Consider the following 18,154-nt stretch of genomic DNA (forward strand, 5'->3'; position numbering starts at 1 on the left):
AGCTGCGGGAGGTACCTACTGCCCTGCCCTGCGGGCCCATGGCCTCTGGAGTAACTGGAGTCACTGCATTTCAGCTCATTAAAGGACAGACTGCAAACTGCCTCTGGCTTCGCCTCTTCCTGCTCTGCAGGTGTTCCCCCAGGTTGTCAGTTCAGGCCAGCTCCCGCGTCAGGCCCTCCTCTCCAGGACCAACCTTGAGAGCTGGGTGCATCGGCTGGGAGGTGCTCAAAGAAGGGAGCTTTTGGATTCTGGTCCACAGCCTTGGCCTGCTCTGGGCACTGGCAGGTTTATTGTTCATGTTGAACAGACTGGAATAGCAGGAGAAGGGGGCGGGGGGGGGGGTGCCCCAGGGCAGACAGACCACTACCCTGTCCTGGTTACCGCAGGAGATCCCTGAGTTCAGGTATATGCTCGGCCATGTCCAGGCCCAGCAGCAATCCTGTGTGAGCTAGAAATCAGATTTTAAGGTGATGATGAAGGTAAAGATGTAGTGAAGATGCATATAAATAGTCTGAGTAAAAGTTGTGAAAATTACGATGTTATTTAACTCGTTGCCGCAAATGACAGTAATACATAGAAAAAAAAGTATTTCTAAGCACAGTCGTCAATTTAAAAGTGTGTGGCAGTATTCTAAAGTATGAGTATACGCCAAAAGATTAAGTACTGTAGATAAAAAAATAAAAAATTTTATCTTATCTATTCCTAAAATTTTTAGTTTACAGTTGACTAGAAAGCTTTTTCAGAGAAAATTGAAACTCATATGCAGATTTTTTTTTATACTGGCTCTGTAAGATACTTTAAGAGTGTGCATTTGGGGAAAAGCAAAGGAAAAATAAAGTCATCTTGGTGGTGGAGTAGAAATGTGCATCATCATTATTAAAATTCAGATGTTACTAAATGCTAGGAATAGACATGTAATGACTTGAGTAATAGAATATTGCAGTAGAATTTCCATGATTTGATGATAGAAGTTGTGGTAAGCGTTGCATCGCCAAGTCAGGAAAACAGAAATCTTCTCCACAGAAAGATTGAGACTGTCAGTGACTGCATCTTACTTGGATCCACAGTCAGTACACTTGGCACTAGGGAGCTCTGGTGACCTACTGGTAAGAAGTTGCACTGCAGTCCCAAAGGCATGTAGTTTGAATTCACCAGCGGCTCCACAGGAGAAGAATGGGCAGTCTCCTCCTGTGCTGTTATACTGCCTCAGAAAACTCGCTGGAGGCTCAGCCATGGATTGATTCTGATTCTGTGGCACATAACAACAACGATAACCAGCAGTCAAGATCAGGAAACATATTATGCTTGGAAAGTCTGTAGTCAGGGATCTCTCCAAATTATTGCAGATTGGTCATGTCAGTTTGATTTCAGCTTAAGATGTGCCTGATTCACGCCATAGTCTTTTCAGTCATCTGCTCTATATCTGAGAGCTAGACAATTAATTAAGGATGACAGAAGAATTGATGCCTTTGAACTATGGTGTTGGAGAACAGTGCTGAATATCCCATGGACTGCCAAAAGAACAGACAAATCTTGGAAAAGGTGTAGCCGCAATACTTCTTGGAAGCAAGGTGATGAACTTTGGTCTCACATACTTTGGGCATGTTGCTAGGAGAGGTTGTTCCTTGGAGAAGGACATCATGCTTGGAAAAATGAAAGGACAGCAAAGGAGAGGAAGACCCTAAACCAGGTGGATTGACACAGTGACTATAGCAGTGGCCTTGAATGTGTCAGAGATTGTGAGGCTGGCACAAGATAGGACAGAATTAGAATCTGTTGTTTATAAGGTCTCTATTAACCAACTGTACCTGACTTGATGACACCTAAAAACAACAACATCCAAGACGTAAGCAAAGAGAACAGAAGAAATAAGATAATTAAGAATGAGAAATGAAAAATACCTTCGTGATGATACAAGTTTATTGTTAAAAATGGCCTCCCTTCCCACTGATTTTCACTTTGCCATGTGGATGGATAGAAATATGCAAATAGAGAGTGTTAGCGTATCTGCAAAAGGATTGGCTAGTCTCACCATTAAATTGAGCAAACTCAGCAGATTTTGAGAGTCTCACCACCACCAAAAAAGCAGGCATGCGATGCATGTCTTTTAGGGCCAGAGATTCTTGTGCCAGCCATACCTGTAGGAGAGCAACAGTAGAGAACCAAAGACCTGAAATGGGACAGAGCTGACCTTGGCACTGCTTCCCCACAGAACCAGATCTAAGAGTTTTTGCCCAAGTTTGTTGGACAGCTTGGGAAGCCAGCTATATTTGTCAGGACTAAGGGCTTTGTAACACTGGCCTAAAGCTGTGAGACTGTAGGCTAAAATGCCTGTGAGCACATTTTAGAAGTTGTCCTATGTGATTGTATCTATTACCAACTTGAATTACCACCTTTTGACGTCCTAATATGGTTCTGTGTGGTCAGTGAGTTATTACAATGGATTTCAGACCAAGTAAAACAGTGGTATGAGTAGAAAGAGATGCGGGAGCATCTGATCTCAAGGGAATTGGTTTTATGTTGTAGATCTTGGTGGGGACAGTTCCTTTTTATGGAGTTGGTAAAGGTCAGATATGGCCATCCCCATGCACCCTTGCTCTTTTTACAAACTTATTAAAGGTAAATCATATATAAAACTAAAATAAAATTATCACAATTCAAGTGATACACTTTTTTTACAAGTTATTTCCCCCCAAGTATAAGTAGGTGAGATGCTTCTTTTAGAAACTTGTTGTTATGTACCATTGACTCAATACCAACTCATAGCAGATCCTCCATTGGGTTTTCAAAGGCAGTAAATGACACGGGAGGAATGACCCATCTTTCTCCTGCAAAGCAGCTGATGGATTTGAATGATGTACCTTTGGGTTAGCAGCATAGCTCCTTACCACTAAGCCACCAGTGAATTAGAAATTTGTATTTTCTGTTTCAAGTAATGAAGAGTTTAATTCAGTTATATTTGTGTTTGACAATACATATTGATTGTATTATGGACTGCAAAAACAAAAACCAAAGCCAGACAGATAATCCTTATCTTGGAATATTTCTTACAAGTAAAGGTGACAAGACATCATCTCACTTACTTTGGACATATTATCAGGAGAAGCCAGTCCCTAGAGAATGACATCATGAATGGAAAAGTAGAGGGTTAACAAATGAGAAGATGACTTTTAGTGAGATGGATTGACACTCTAACTGCAAAAAAATGAGCTTTAACATAGCAGAGATTTTAAGGATGGTACAGGGTGGGGCACAGTTCATGCTTTTGTATAGCGAGTTACTGTTGGACATGGAGCTAATTCTGTGGCATGTGACAACATTGATCAAGCAAGAATGTTTTTTGCTTTTGTATAGCAGTAAAATGTTTTAGTTGCTTGGTAGAATCACACTAGAAAAATATTGTGAACTTACCTTTTCATTAATTAGACTGGGTATTGAAACAAAATTTGAACCTATGTTGGGCCAAAAATATCTTGGATTCTGTATCTTGTTTAATGTCAGCCCAGATGGACATGCAGGCTTTGAAGAGCCTCCATATGTTCAATTTGCCCTTTATTTTTAGTATATAATATCAACAAGAATTGGAGAAAATATCAAGATACATCTTTTCTGCAAGAAAATGTTTATGTTCAGTCTCACTATATGCCAGTTATTAACTAGTGATACTGTCTAGAACTTGTTTAGGATAATATAATATATAGAGTGATGTTTTTGAAAATGTATGTAATTTGAAATGTGTTTCGCAATTGAAAGTATGAAAATGAGCAATATTATTTTCATTCTTTAAATTTAGACTTTCTAACCTGGCTCTTTTATTCTTCTTTTAACATTTTGAGTCTCTTTGTGGATACCTATTAAATTTTTATCACTGATACTTTTTTTCTCAGGTGCCTCTCCCCCACCTCTTGTTGGTGCTGTAGCCTATTCTGTATCTAGAACAATATTTAATAAACACATTTATAGAACATTTCTGTCATCTCAGAAACTTCTCTTCAGTAGTATTGTTCTTGAGCACTAATCCAATCACTTTCCTTGCAACTGCATTAAAACTTCTTACTATAACTTGCAAGGCCCTATAAAATCCTATTTCTCCATTCTCATCTCTTTAGAAAAGAGTATGGCCTAAATAAGGCATCCCTTAGTCTGTAGACTAACATCATTGCTTTTCAGGACTTCAGCAAGATCACTTGCAGCTATATTAGTCCTGATCTCTTAACTGCTGACCGCAGATGTTGACAGTGGATCCGTGCAAGGTGAAATTGTTGACAGTTTCAATCTTTTCACCATCTATCCAGATGTTACCTATTGGTCTAGTGAGGATTTTTGTTTTCTTCAGATTGAGATATAATCCATATTAAAGACTGCAGTCCTTGATCCTCTGCAGCAAACATTTCAGGTCCTCATTGCAGGGTTCTGTCATCTGCATAATGCCATGTTAATGAGTCTTCCTCCAATCTTAATGTCACACTCCTCTTCATAAAGTCCAGCTTCTTGGATGATTTGCTCATACAGATTGAATAGGTGTGGAGAGAGAATACAGACCTGATGTACATCTTTCCGATTTTAAACCATGTAATATTGTTCTGTTCAGACAGTAGCTTCTTGGTTTAGGTGTAGCTTTCCTATATGCACCATTAAGTGTTCTAGAATTTTCATTCTTCTCAAGGTTAACCATAGTTTTTTAGGATCCTCATAGTCAAATACCTTTGCATAGTCAATAAAACACAAGTAGACATTCTTTTACTATTCTCTGCTTTCAGCCAAGATCCATCCGACATCAGCAATGATATTCCTGTGCCATAGCCTCTTCTAAAACCCATCTTGAACTTGTGGCAGTTCTCTGTCAATATATTGTTCTAACCATTTTTGGATGATCTTCAGCAATATTTTGTTTGTGATATTAATGATTATTTTAATAATTCTCACATTCTGTTGGATCACTTGTCTTTGGGAATCAGACAACAGTCTTTCCAGTCACCTAATTCAGGGCACTCTTTCCAGTCACCTGCTGTGCAGCGGAGAGCTGGACAGTGAGTAAGGATGATAGTAGAATCAATGTATTTGAGTTACAGTGTTGGTGAAAAATGCTGAATATCCTGTTGAACAAACAAATATATGTTGGAGAAAGTACAACCAGCATGTTCCTTGGAGGCAAAGTTGATGAAGCATCATCTCATAGATTTTGGACATATTGTTAAGAGAGGCTATTCCTCTGAAAAGGTCATCATGCTTAGAAAGGTGGAGGGTCAGTGAAGGAGAGGAAGACCCTTAGTGAGATGAATTGATGTGGTGTCTGTAGCAGTGGACTCAGATGTGTTGGGGGTGATAAGGATGACAGAAGATAAGGCAGTTTTTGTGTTTTTCATGGTTTCACTATGAGTCACATTTGACCCAACAGTACTTCATAACAACAATATCTCTATTTTTTATAAGAGAAAGTACATTCCAGGCACATTGGTCCATTTCTTCTTTAAGTATGAAACAAATTCCCCCTGTTCAGGGCTCTTCTACTTGCCATTCCTTCTGTTTGGAATGTACTTCTCCCTGATGACTACCTCTTCATCATGTACAAGTCAATTCAAATGTTACCTCCTTAAAAGAAGCCTTCACTATTTTTCCCTAGGAAGCTCTAATATTATCAGGGTTGGTTGGGTTTTTTAAAATTTTTTTTTTACTGTTGCATATTTTCTCGCTCCTCCTTCTCTAAGCCCGCCCCACAGTGCACCCACATTGTTCTCATACCTAATCATGTATTTCTTTTGAACAGTTCTTCCCCTCTTCTGATCTAACGCAGTGTTCATTATCTGTCCACTCTCTTCTCATCTGTCCCCAGTGCCCGCAGTCTGTCCTATTTTAAAACGATGTTAAGCTGCAATCCCAGAGAAACACGGTTCGAATCCACCAGATGCTCTGCCGGAGAAGGAGGCGCAATATCCTCCTGTACCAGTCAGATCTGATTTGACGGTACACGCACACAAAATAATAAAAAAAAAAACACAAAAACGATGTTAAGCAGCATTTATCCTTTTTTTTATTTTTTTTTTAGTATTTATCCTTTTATAACTGAGATATTTGACTCAGCATAATGTCCTCCAGGCTCCACCATGTTGTGTAATATTTTATGCGTTTATGATTTTCATCTCTGTGTAATATTCCATTGTGTGACTGTACCATCGTTTTTCTTTCCAATCATTTTGTTGATGGGCCCTTGGGTTACTTCTATTTCTTTGCTATTGTGAATAATACAGCAATAAACATGGGTGTGCATGAATTATCAGTTTACCTTTAAATAATTACTTATGTGGTGTTTGTCTACCTACCCAAACAACATTTTCACCATTAGAATATAAATACCTATGATCACAGACTTTGTCTTGTTCATTCTCTTCTTTTACACGTTAGGGTGGAAAAATAACAAACTAACTCACGTAATAGGTGCTTAGGCAGTACTTGACTTTAATAAGAGTCTCTCTGTTACCTAAACCGCAATAAAATGATCCCTAAAGAAGAATTAATTCCACCAGCTCAGTAGTCCGCAATAGCTTGATTACTGCTGCTTAATTTGGAATTTATTAAATGAATGATACTTCATTGAGAATTTTTTTTTTAACCTAAGTACTATATCATTTTGCTTGATGACCTCAGGCTTTTTAAAAGCAGAGCTCTACAGCAAGTAAGAAATGTTGGCGAGAATGTGGTGAAATAAGAACTCTTAAACACTGTTGTTGGGGTTGTAAAATGGTACAACCACTCTGGAAGGCAATTTGGCATTTCCTCAAAACGCTAAACATAGAAATTCCATATGACCCATCTATTCCACTCCTTGGAATATACCCCAAGAAAATGAGAACTGAAACACAAATGGAGACTTGTACACATTGTCCATCATTGCAAGGACATGGAAACAGCCCAGATGTCCAACCACAATCGAATGGATTGAGAAATTATGGTAAATTCACACAATGGAATACTATGCAGCATGTAGGAGCAATGATTTTGTAAATCACTACTAGGGAAGGACTGAAAAGCATTATGCCAAGTGAAGTAACTAAGTCACATAAGGACAAATAATATATGAGACCATAGAACATGTATGAGGATCCAGGGAAGGGAGGGTAGGAGCAGAAGGGTGAGGATGAGAGAGGGGAGGTTAATCATAGGGTCACACAATTTGATAAAGGGAAGGGAGGAATAGGTAAAGGAAATGGGAAGATCCAGTGTGAAAAACAATGTATAGGAACTTTGTAAGTAAACCAGTATTTTTTTTTTTAAAAAAAAGATGCAGCGTACTGTTTGATGATTATTAGAAGAATATACATTAGCATTGTGTAGTCTTCACCACCTCATTGAATAATCCTTTATTCTTTGAAGTTATTTTTTCCCTATCCTCACTGTACAAAAGAATGAGAGATTAGAACATCAAACTTTCTTATTTTGAGCTAATGAGCTCAATGTTTTGGCATAGATTTTGAGTATCTGCTACTTTTATCACAAGACCTGGTGGCATAGTGCATAACATGTTGGCTATTAACTGGAAGGTCTGTCATTCAGATTCACTGACTGCTCCTCAGGAGAAAGGTGAACAGCCACAGAAACCTGCTGTGACTCACTGTGAGCTGGAATTGACTTGATGGCAGTGGATTTGGGTTACTTTTATAACAAGCTCTAGTGTTGTAGTGAGTAATGTGTGACTGCTAACCTGAAGGTGTTAAAATCTACTATACTGCCTGCTCTCTGATCTAGTGGCAAAAAGCTGCACTGCAAACCCCATGACACACACGATTCTAATCTACCTGCCATTCAGGGTGAGAAAGATGGGCTATTTGATTTGCTGCCTCTGAAAACCCACTAGAGAGTCAGCTATGGTTTGGTTCCAACATGGTGGCACACAACAAAACACCACCTGCTCTGTGGTGGAAAGATGAACAGCCTCCTGTGAAGATTAACAGCCTTGACAGCTAGTGAAGAATTGCTATGAGTCACAATTGATTAGTTTTTATTTGGTTACTTTTATATTCCTAACGACTGCTTCCTAATCTTTTCATGTGATTTGTTGTTGTTGTTGTGGTTTTTAGTGCCTTTCATGAATCTGTTGACTAATTATTTTTAGACAATTGTACCAGCCTGATAAGAAAATGTACTTGCCAACAATTACAATAAATACCTAAGTATAGATGGAAAAGAGATGAAGATTGCTAACAACTTTAGCTTGCTTAGTTCCACAGTCAACACTCTTGACCCAAGCAGTCAGTAAATTAAAAGACAAATTGTACTGGGAAAAATCTGCTATCAGGGACTTCTTCAGAGTACAGAAGAACAAGGAAGTCGGTCTAGAGTCTAAGGTGTACATGATCCAAGCCCTGGTCTTTGCAGTTACTTGCTATGCATTAGAGGGCTGGTCAGTTAAAAAGGATGGCAGAAGAAGAATTGATGCCTTTTGAGTTGTGGTGCTGAAGAAGAGTATTGAACATACCACAAACTACAAAGAGAACAAACAGGTCTATCCTAGAGATGGTGAAGACAAGTTGCTTCTTGGAGGCAGGGATTTTGCAGCTCCGTTTTACATCCTTTGGGCATGTTGCCAGGAGGGACCAATCCTTGGAGGAGGGCATAAGCTTGAAAGAGTGGAGGGACAGAGCAGGAGAGGAAGACCCTAGCTGAGTTAGATTGACTCAGTAACTGGGGAAAATGGGGTAGATATGTTGGAGACAATGAGATTGGCTCAAGATAGGGTAGGGTTCAGAGCTGTTGTACATAGGGTCACTGTGAGTTGCAAGTGACTCAATAGCACATAACAACAACAAAACTCTCCTATATTTCGTAGGATCTGGGTGTGGGGAGGGCTGGTCGGTCTGTCTAGAAACTACTGTGACATAGAACATTTAACTACTTTCACATATCATTAAATAGTCAATACAACTACGTTGTATTTTTCATCATAAAGGATAAAAATTTAGAAGAAATAGCTAAAGCTGTTCCTCTTTTCAGTGAGCTTATTTTACTATGGGGATGGGACAGGATTTGTGAAGCATCAAGAAATGAGTGCTGTGTAAATACTGTACATATATACTGGGGGGAGGGGGGAAGCCAGCGATAGGTAATGGGATTTCATGCTGATTTTTTTTCCCTTTTTTTTGTTTTCCAATTTTTTTTTAAGAGTTATTACTGGGAGGGTGGGGAGAGAGCTGGGCAGGGAGAAAAGTGCAACAGTGAATGAATGGAAATCCAAAATCTCTGTAAATGTTCTTTAAAATTATTAAAATAAAATATATTTTAAAATAAAAAATTTTTAAAAAGAGTGTATTACTTTTGAATTTACAATACAGAGAAAATTATTTTCAGATGTAGCCTGTTTCACATTCACAAAGTATAAAAAGGTGTTAGGAGTCTCTAGGGAATCAAAGTTGGATGGAATGAATTCTACAAAGCTGTCTCAGAAGAGCATTAGACAGCCAGAAGCTGGGTCAGGCGCTTGACTGCCAGGTGCTGCTGCTTCATGTTGTGCATGGGGTTACCTTCTCTGATTTCTCTGCTACTTAATGATCTGAAAGAGGTTATCAGATTTTCATACTAGAAGCAGCAAAAATGGAGAAATATTATTTCTGTTTTGGTAGATTGCTTCATGTGCGAAATGGAAACTGCAAATACCATTTGGGTGAGGAAACATTTAAGTTAGCTCAGACATTTATGGATAAACTGTCAAAACATGGCCAGCAAGCAAACAAAGCAGCACTCTATGGAGAATTGTGTGCTCTCCTGTTTGCAAAAAGTCACTATGATGAGGTGAGTGAGTATAATTATCTCTTACATGTATTAGAAATCTCATTTTGACATAGTAGGCTTACTTAAAGCTAATTTGTAATTGAATATTTAAAGTCAGTAAAAAGTAGTTTGTCATGAAATTGATTGTGTGTGTGTGTGTGTGTGTGTGTGTGTGTGTGTGTTTGTGTGTGTGTTTAAGACTTTGTCTTTTAGGACTTTTCCAGCCAGTTGGTTCACTACTAAAATTGTGATAAACATGCTGCTTTGTTTTGATGGGTATGCTTCATTAAATCAATCCTTAACACATGTTGGATATAGGTAGTTCTAGGTAAACGCCAATAAATGTATTTATTTCATTGGAAAGCTAAATTTTATTTATGCTGTAATTGCATTATTTTGTTACTTCCTCTGTCTTACAGAAAAGACAGGCTCATTCCTGGTTTTATACTATTAAATGAATGCTTTGGTGCTAATAAACACATGTGAAAGTGATATATGAGTTCTTAACTTGCTTTATTTATGAAAGAATTTCATACTGTTAGAAAGCTTTTACATTCTAAAATTGTAATACTTGTTTTTTCTTTCTAGCAAAGTAACTATATAAGTAAAATAAAAAGTTTATATATAATTGTAAGGTCATGTTTGTGCATCCTGATGTTAGGATCATCCTGCTTTTAATATCTACATAAAAATGCATAAAGGTTAATAAATATATAATAAACACTGATTAATGTGGGTGAAGGGAAAGAAGATAATATTCTTTCTATATATTCACACCAAAAACAAAGGATTCTATTTATAAAAGGGCTTTGTGTAGAGTACAGACTTTCTTGACAATAGAAATAAAGATATTTTAGTATTGTGTACAGTATCCATTTTCCCCCTTTGTGCTAGCAACCTAGGTAGGTTCAAACCTGAAATTTTTAGGCAAATAGTTAAGTGCAAACCATTTGTGTTACTCAGGGAGCTTCAGCTGCCCCTCTTTCCTTGTCTCGCTATAGGAAAACAGGCATCTTTGGTTCCACTTTTATCATTTGTTGTCATCCCCTACTTTCCATAAAACCCTGTGAAATTCCACAGCCTTCTGTCTTGTTACACATAATACATCTTTTATAACTAGTCATTTTGTTTACTTGTTGTTGAGTTGAGCACGACTTATAATGACCCTATGAACAAAAGACCTGAAGCCTTTCTAAAACTATCGTAATTTCTCCAAGTTCTTAAGAGTTTCCAGGGGCATGTTGTTTAGGAAGTGGATGCCACATAGACTCTGCTTTAAACACACTAAAATCTGCCCAGACTCATTTAGGGTACTGAGCAGAGCAGACCTATCTTATATTTTTACCAGTTTCCATTGTTTCATAGGCAACTGTAATTTTAATTTGCAGTTCTTTTCTTTCTACATTTGAATTTGGAAGTTTGCAAATCATTAACATGTTCAGTGCTGATACTTGACAGTTCTAGTCTGTCCAGAGATACCTCAGTCAAAAGGCTTGGAAATTTACTTCCAAAAAAATTAGCAGTTGAAAATACTATGGAGCATAATTCTACTATGACAGGCATAGAGTCACTTTAACTAGGAATCTGTTTAATGACAACTGGTGATGCAGTCCTTCAGTGCTGAAAGGTCAGTGGTCTAATCCCACTAGCTGCTGCATGGGAGAAAGCTATGGTAATCTAATTCCATAGAGTAATTGACCTTGGACACTATGGAACAGTCCTCATCTGTCCTTTAGAGTTGCAGTGGGTTGGGTTTTTTTTTTATTTGACAGTTCAGAGGTAGAATTCTTACCTTCCATATGGGAAACTAGGTTTGATTCCCTACCAGTAAGTATACCCTGAGTTTAGCCACTACCTGTCTTTTACTGAAGGCTTGCATGTTGCTCTGATGAGCAGTCTTGATAGCTTTTAACATCAGCAGCAACACTCAGTTCTTTCTCATACCACAGAAATTCAGTGCCACTCTGATTCTTCTAATGGCAGATATAATACTTCTCTGATCTTACCTACTAGAGCTAGGTGATCAGATCTCACAAATGAAAAGGAATTGTCCTCTAAACTGTCGGGTCAGGTCCAAACTCTCAAATGCCAGCAGTAAGACTGAGACTCCTCAGGCTGTCATTTCTAACCTGCCATCTCCCTCTAATTTTTTTGGTTTAACAGTTTCCCAGAGCAACTCTCAAAACTTAGGAAAGCCCAGTACTTATTGGTATTTCTCAATAAGTCAGGTCACACTCATGGCACCCACGTGTGTTCCAGGCTAGAATTGGTCCATAGTATTTTATTGGCTGTAATCTTTACAGACGTTTACTAGGCCTTTTCCCCCACAGTGCCTGTGGGTGAGTTTGAACTGCTAACCTTTAGGTTCACCATTAAATACACACCGTTTACATCATTGTGGGACCTTCAAAGGTGATTTATTATAGCAAAGTATAAAAATGAAACAGTATGTTTGGTGTGAGATCTGGGAGAGTTCCCAAGAGGCCTTGGTGGCACAATGGTCAGAGCCTTCAGTAATTTGCAGGGGGAAAGGATACAGTCTGCTTTCTATAAAGATTTATAATCTAGAAATTCCTGTGAGCAGTTCTGCTGTGTACTTCAGGGTCATTATGAGTTGGAATAAACTCAGTGGCAGTGGGTTTTAAGAGGGATCCAACTCGAAGTGTCTTCTTAAAAGGGACCTGCCTACTCTCCAATGTGCTTCAGTTCTGTCACCAACCAGGAAGCCCAGGGAGTTTACATGTCCACAGCCTTTACCAGGGGAGGAGGCTCATTTTTCAGGCATGACAATTAAGTTCTGAGACATGAACTTGAGCTCCACCCCATCCATTCCCTCCTCCAAAGGGAGGTTAATATCCAGTAGTTTTGTCAGTGGACATAGCCACCTCATTAGAATAACCTATTAGACAGGTATGGTCGGAAGCCCTTATCAGCGATACTTAAACCACTAAAGAGAGCTCTGGTGGAGATTGCCCATCTTTCTCCTGTGGATTTCTCACTGGTGGATATAAACCAGCATTTGGGTTAGCAGAATTTGGATTAGCAGGACAACTCCCTACAGACTAAGTCACTAGAACTCTCAAATCTGGTGTAGAGCAGGATAAAGTTTATTTCTTGCTCATGCTACATCATTATTTTAGGATGACAGAGGCTGTATTTTATGTTTTATGAAGACCTAATTTAAAAGATAGTTTAGATGAGTTTAAGAGGTTAGAGAAAGGAGGAGTATATTTTAAGATAGAGGGTACAGTATATTTAAAATCTGGCAAGAGAGAATGCTTCAGATGTCCTGAGTATGTCTCATACCCAAGATCTGATTAAGCTATAGAGAGCATTAAGAAATACATGTTTTCATGAAAACTTCATCTCTGAGACAACATTTCAAATGTAAATATTTTTTATTTTACTTATGAAATTACTTGAAAGTTTGCAGGGAAAATTTAAAATTGTTGAGTTTTATCAGAATGATTTATCACTATTCTTCCTCTTCTACAATTTACTCCCCTAGGCATATAAATGGTGCATTGAAGCAATGAAAGAAATCACAGCTGGCTTGCCAGTCAAAGTTGTGGTAGATGTTTTAAGACAAGCTTCTAAGGTAAATATAAAACTAAAATATGATACTAAATTAATTGTAAGTTTATCAAGTTTTTAAATTATTTTTCTGTTATTTATAACAAATTAGATGTTGCATGTATCATAGACTAGCAAGATCTTACTGTCTTACAGATGTTAATATTTTTACCCCATAAACCCTTGAAACATTAACTTTGATAATTCTTTTTACACACAGAAGTATTTATCAAATATCTTGGAGCTTTTCTGGCTCAATTTTCTTTTTCTTAAACCTTTATGGTACAAAGAAACTGGTACATTCACGTAAAAGAGTTCATACAACACTGAAAAACAGTAAAGAACCTGGATGCATCCAGAGGACATTATGTTAAGTGAAATAAGTCAGTCCCAGAAGGATTATTCTAAGGTCACGACTATAAAAAATTATGGAAAAGTTTACGTACAGATAGAATCTTTTTTGGATGATTACCAGGGATAGAAAGGGAGGAAGGGAAGATTGAGAATTAATAAATAGATAGGCTGGGTGAAGGAGGTCAAACATTATAAATTAATTAATTATACTTAAAATTTTAATTAGCGTTAGAAAAATTTATGAGTGACCAAATGAAAAACCAGTATGATTTCTAGACTTTTAACTCAAATAAGACAAAATATATTGACCTGAATTCCTAATACCAAAGTTGAATTTCTTTTGCCAATGTTGACATTTTTTCTAAAGAATAACCAAAAACTTGGTGCTGTATATTTTAGGCATGGTATTGCAATTCCATAATAAGACAGCTTTCTCTCCTTAACATAAGAAATCTTTTTTTTTTGAATAGGCAATCTTTATTTTACTCTAGATTATTTTATTCTGTAAGTAAATTAATTCACTCTTTGCAGCCTTTTAGTGGTATCTAATATTGTTTGTTTGGTGCAGTGAGACCTGGAAGCATTAGTGTACTTTTCAGATACTACATTCTTTCTACCTGTGGGTCTTCTGTTTTTGGTTTTCTTTCTTCTTTTTTTATGTTAGGGTTTTTTTCCCATTCACATACATTGTATTTCATACATTCCTTTATTCAAATTGTTTCGTAGAATCATTCCCATACATCGTGCTTTATAAAACCAATCACCATTAATCCATGCCCACTATTACCACATCCTTTTCAGATCCCACTGGATCCTTCCTACTTCCTTCACCCCCCCATCCAAATCTGCAGCCTCGTTACTTACCCCCCCCTTTCCTTTTTGGACATGTATTACTAAATTGTTACTCTGTTTTTATAATAATGGTCTTATGCAGTATTTGTCCTTATTGAGTTAGTTCATTCAGCATAATGCTCTTCTCTAGCCTCTCAAATATTACATAATACCATGTATTAACCAACATAATAGTTGTCAGAATTGTTCCATCATTTTCAAGATCGCTAATATCCTTGAACCTGCTTCAGTATAGCATGTTTATGTTGGGGGTGGCTGGCACATCTTTCTAAACTTTCCTTGGGTATATACAGATGTGTGGGTATATACAGATATGTGTATATTAATGGGCTTCTGAAGCACTTGGAGGAAATAAGTCCACAAAGAATGCTTTGCTACTATAGTATATAATACACTTATTTTATTAAAGTAATTATTTGAGAGCTAACAGTTTTTTTTCTCTTTATCTTTAGGCTTGTGTAGTGAAACGTGAATTTAAAAAGGCAGAACAGTTAATTAAACATGCAGTGTATTTGGCACGGTGGGTATTATTAATGAAAACACAGTTTCAGATGAGCTTCTCTACTTTATTCCTAATAGATTTTTTTGTGTTGTGTTTTTTTTTTTTTTTTGTTTGTTTTAAATAGAGATCATTTTGGACCCAAACACCCGAAATACTCTGATACGCTTTTAGATTATGGGTTCTACCTACTCAATGTAGATAATATATGTCAGTCTGTTGCAATTTACCAGGTATGTTAAAAGTTATACTTTTTCTTTCAAACTGAATTGATTGTAATGTATAAATTACTTTCTAAAAATAAGTTTCTTGGTCTCCTTCATATAAGGATGCCATTCTTAGTAACTCAGTAGTAACTCAAACTTTATAAAAGTTAATGTTCTGGGAATTAAGGAGGATTAACTAGTAAACGGGTTACTGGATTATAACTTTCTATATCGGAATAGTGTTTCCATTTTTATTATCTTTGTGATTTGATTTCACAATTATCATCATAATATCTTTGTAATAGTAAGAAGGGCTTATGGCAATCATTACAGACCCCTGTTATTCCTAAAGAAATCATAAACTGCTCTGGACATGGTATCCTTAATTTACAGTTCATGTCTGAGGAAGGACTTAGAGAAAAACACTGGTGTTTCTTAAGATGTGAATGATTGTATTACTAAACCATCTCCTCTTATGTGAAACTTGAGGTTCAGAAAATTGGTCCTTGGAGTTCACTCTCCTTTTCTATTGTGATTGAAATATAGCAGTACCTTGTTTCAAAATTTGTGAGATTGTATAAACAGAATAAAAAAATACATATATATTTATATTATTAGCATGTTTAATTTAACAAAGTGGTGTTTCTAAAGATGTACTTTATAATCACATATTTTCATGACTATTTCAGGCAGCCCTTGATATTCGGCAGTCAGTATTTGGTGGCAAAAATATCCATGTAGCAACAGCTCATGAAGATTTGGCTTATTCTTCATATGTTCACCAGTATAGTTCTGGGAAGTTTGACAATGCACTGTAAGTCTCCCATTCCTTTTCAGGGAAGGATTAAATTTTGGTTTAAGGTTTTAGTTTGTTTGTTTGTTTGTTTTTGTTATAAATACACATGTTTGGTGAGTGAGGGGCGATAGCAGGCAGAGAAGCTGCGGTACAGAGCTGGTATAGACTTGGAGGCTGGGCGCGGCACAGAGAGAAAGACATAGTCCGCCCAGCAGGGCAGTATTTTGGGGCCAGTAACACTTGCTTGGTCAATGAGAGCCCGCAGAGGGCCCTGTGTGGGGCTGGGAGGCCTGGGTACCCTGGGGCTCCCTGGTCTGAGGTTTCTGGGTGTTGGTGGCAACAGCAGCTCCCTGGTCAGCTCACATCATTCAGGGCCTTGCGGGCAAATTCCGGCAGCACGAAGGCCGCCCGGTGCACGTCTGAGTTGTAGTACTTTAGCTGCCTCTGCTCCACCTGCGCCTGCGTCAGCTGCTGCACCGGCTCCCAGAAGTTGGTGCTCGGGGTAGAGGGACTTGCAGAACTGCCGCATCTCCTTGATGTGGTCCAGGTGCAGCCACTGGCTCTCCCCCTGGCAGCAGAGAATGCCATCCTCCTTGAGGGCTGTCTTCATGAGCTGGTAGTAGGATTCTTTGAAGAGGCTCTCAGTGGGGCCCATGGGGTCTGAGGAGTCCTTGATGATAATTTCAAAGGCATCCTGGTTCTGCTTCATGAATTCAAAACCATCACCTACATGGAGGGTCAGCTTTGAGCTGGAGTAGCCAATCGCCATGCCTGGAAGAAACTTCTTAGAGACTTGGATGTAGATGACAATCCTCATCGATTTCACACGGGACCACGGCCTCCACTGAAGGGTGCTTCACCACTTCCCACAGGACGCCCCCATCCCCACCGCTGATGATCAGTACCTTGCGAGGGTTGGGGTGGCTGCAGAGGGGCAGGTTGGCAATCACCTCCTGGTAGGAGAACTCGTCCCTCTTGGTGCACTGGATGATGCCATCCAACACCAGCACGTTGCCGTAGGTCTTACTGCGGAAGACTAGGATGTCCTGGTACCGCGAGCGCTGATGGTGCAGCAGCTGCTCCACCTGCAGCGACAAGGCCTGGCCAGGCCACAGGCTGCAGGTCTCGCGGAACCAGCCCTCGCGGATGGCCGCGCCGCCTGGGGAAGCGGGGCTGGTGGGGTCAGGCTCCATGGCAGGCGGAGGCGGGCGGGGCACGGGCTCGGGACTGCAGAGCCGCACCTCAACGCCAGTTTTAGTTTTTTTTATCTTCCCCTAGTTCAGTCATACTTAATGTACTTTATTGATTCAATTTCTGGAGCTGTAATACAATGTTTAGAATGTTCTTAAAGTCATTTAAATTCATACAAATTCATAAGCTATTTGTTTAGATTTTATATGGTTTTAATATTGAGATTCATGTTCTCATATTATAGCTTATCTTTTTAATATTTTAAGTTTTCTTTGTGTAATGTAATAACCTGACTATATCACAGACTCAAAACCTGAAAACCTCATGCTTAAAACACAGAAACATAGGAATTGTTGAATAAAATATAATAGGGTTTTTTTTAAATGCACAGCTGAATTTTAAATCAAGAGGGAACTCAATAATGTGGACATTAAAATCCAATGGAGTGAAAAACAATAGTTCTGAGATTAAAAGGCCAGAATTTGAGCCAACAGAATTCTGAGTTAGAACTAAAACCCTCAAGATAAGACTAGCCCCTCAGAGAAGAAGCAAATTTGCCCACCAGGAAATATGACAAGACAATCATCTCTGACTGGGCTCACCATTGAAAGGGTAACTCACAGGAGAATTATAACTGAAAATATATTATGCTTGAATTTACTGATCATCCATTCAGAAGTCCCCAAACTAGGAAAAAATCCAACCCACCCCCAAGACATTTTGAGGCCACAGTTCTCCAGAGGTGTTTTATGGAAGAAAATGTAAAACTCTTGGGAATAATTCTCAACTTAAACCATACAGAATTCTCAAAGAACTGCATGTAAGATGAACTCACAATGGAAAATTACAAAACAAGTAAGGAATTGTTTCCACTATGAATAAGAGCAAACAAAATGAACAGGATTAGATTCCTATAAATTT

General features: G+C 38.3%; 1 protein-coding gene and 1 pseudogene across 1 annotated transcript in view; one reads left to right on the forward strand and one right to left on the reverse strand.

Moving 5' to 3' along the window:
- APPBP2 (amyloid beta precursor protein (cytoplasmic tail) binding protein 2) overlaps positions 1-18,154 on the forward strand; it is a 68,587-nt gene that overhangs the window by 42,009 nt on the left and 8,424 nt on the right. The window contains exons 5-9 of the mRNA XM_006899456.1: positions 9,615-9,783; positions 13,271-13,360; positions 14,994-15,061; positions 15,168-15,273; positions 15,936-16,060. Of these exons, the coding sequence (XP_006899518.1) occupies positions 9,615-9,783; positions 13,271-13,360; positions 14,994-15,061; positions 15,168-15,273; positions 15,936-16,060 (558 nt within the window). The remainder of the gene's footprint in view (positions 1-9,614; positions 9,784-13,270; positions 13,361-14,993; positions 15,062-15,167; positions 15,274-15,935; positions 16,061-18,154) is intronic.
- LOC102864010 lies at positions 16,397-17,235 on the reverse strand (annotated as a pseudogene).

Source organism: Elephantulus edwardii, unplaced genomic scaffold, assembly GCF_000299155.1.
Source record: "Elephantulus edwardii isolate Elephantulus edwardi_28Jun2011 unplaced genomic scaffold, EleEdw1.0 scaffold00257, whole genome shotgun sequence".
Taxonomy (NCBI): domain Eukaryota; kingdom Metazoa; phylum Chordata; class Mammalia; order Macroscelidea; family Macroscelididae; genus Elephantulus; species Elephantulus edwardii.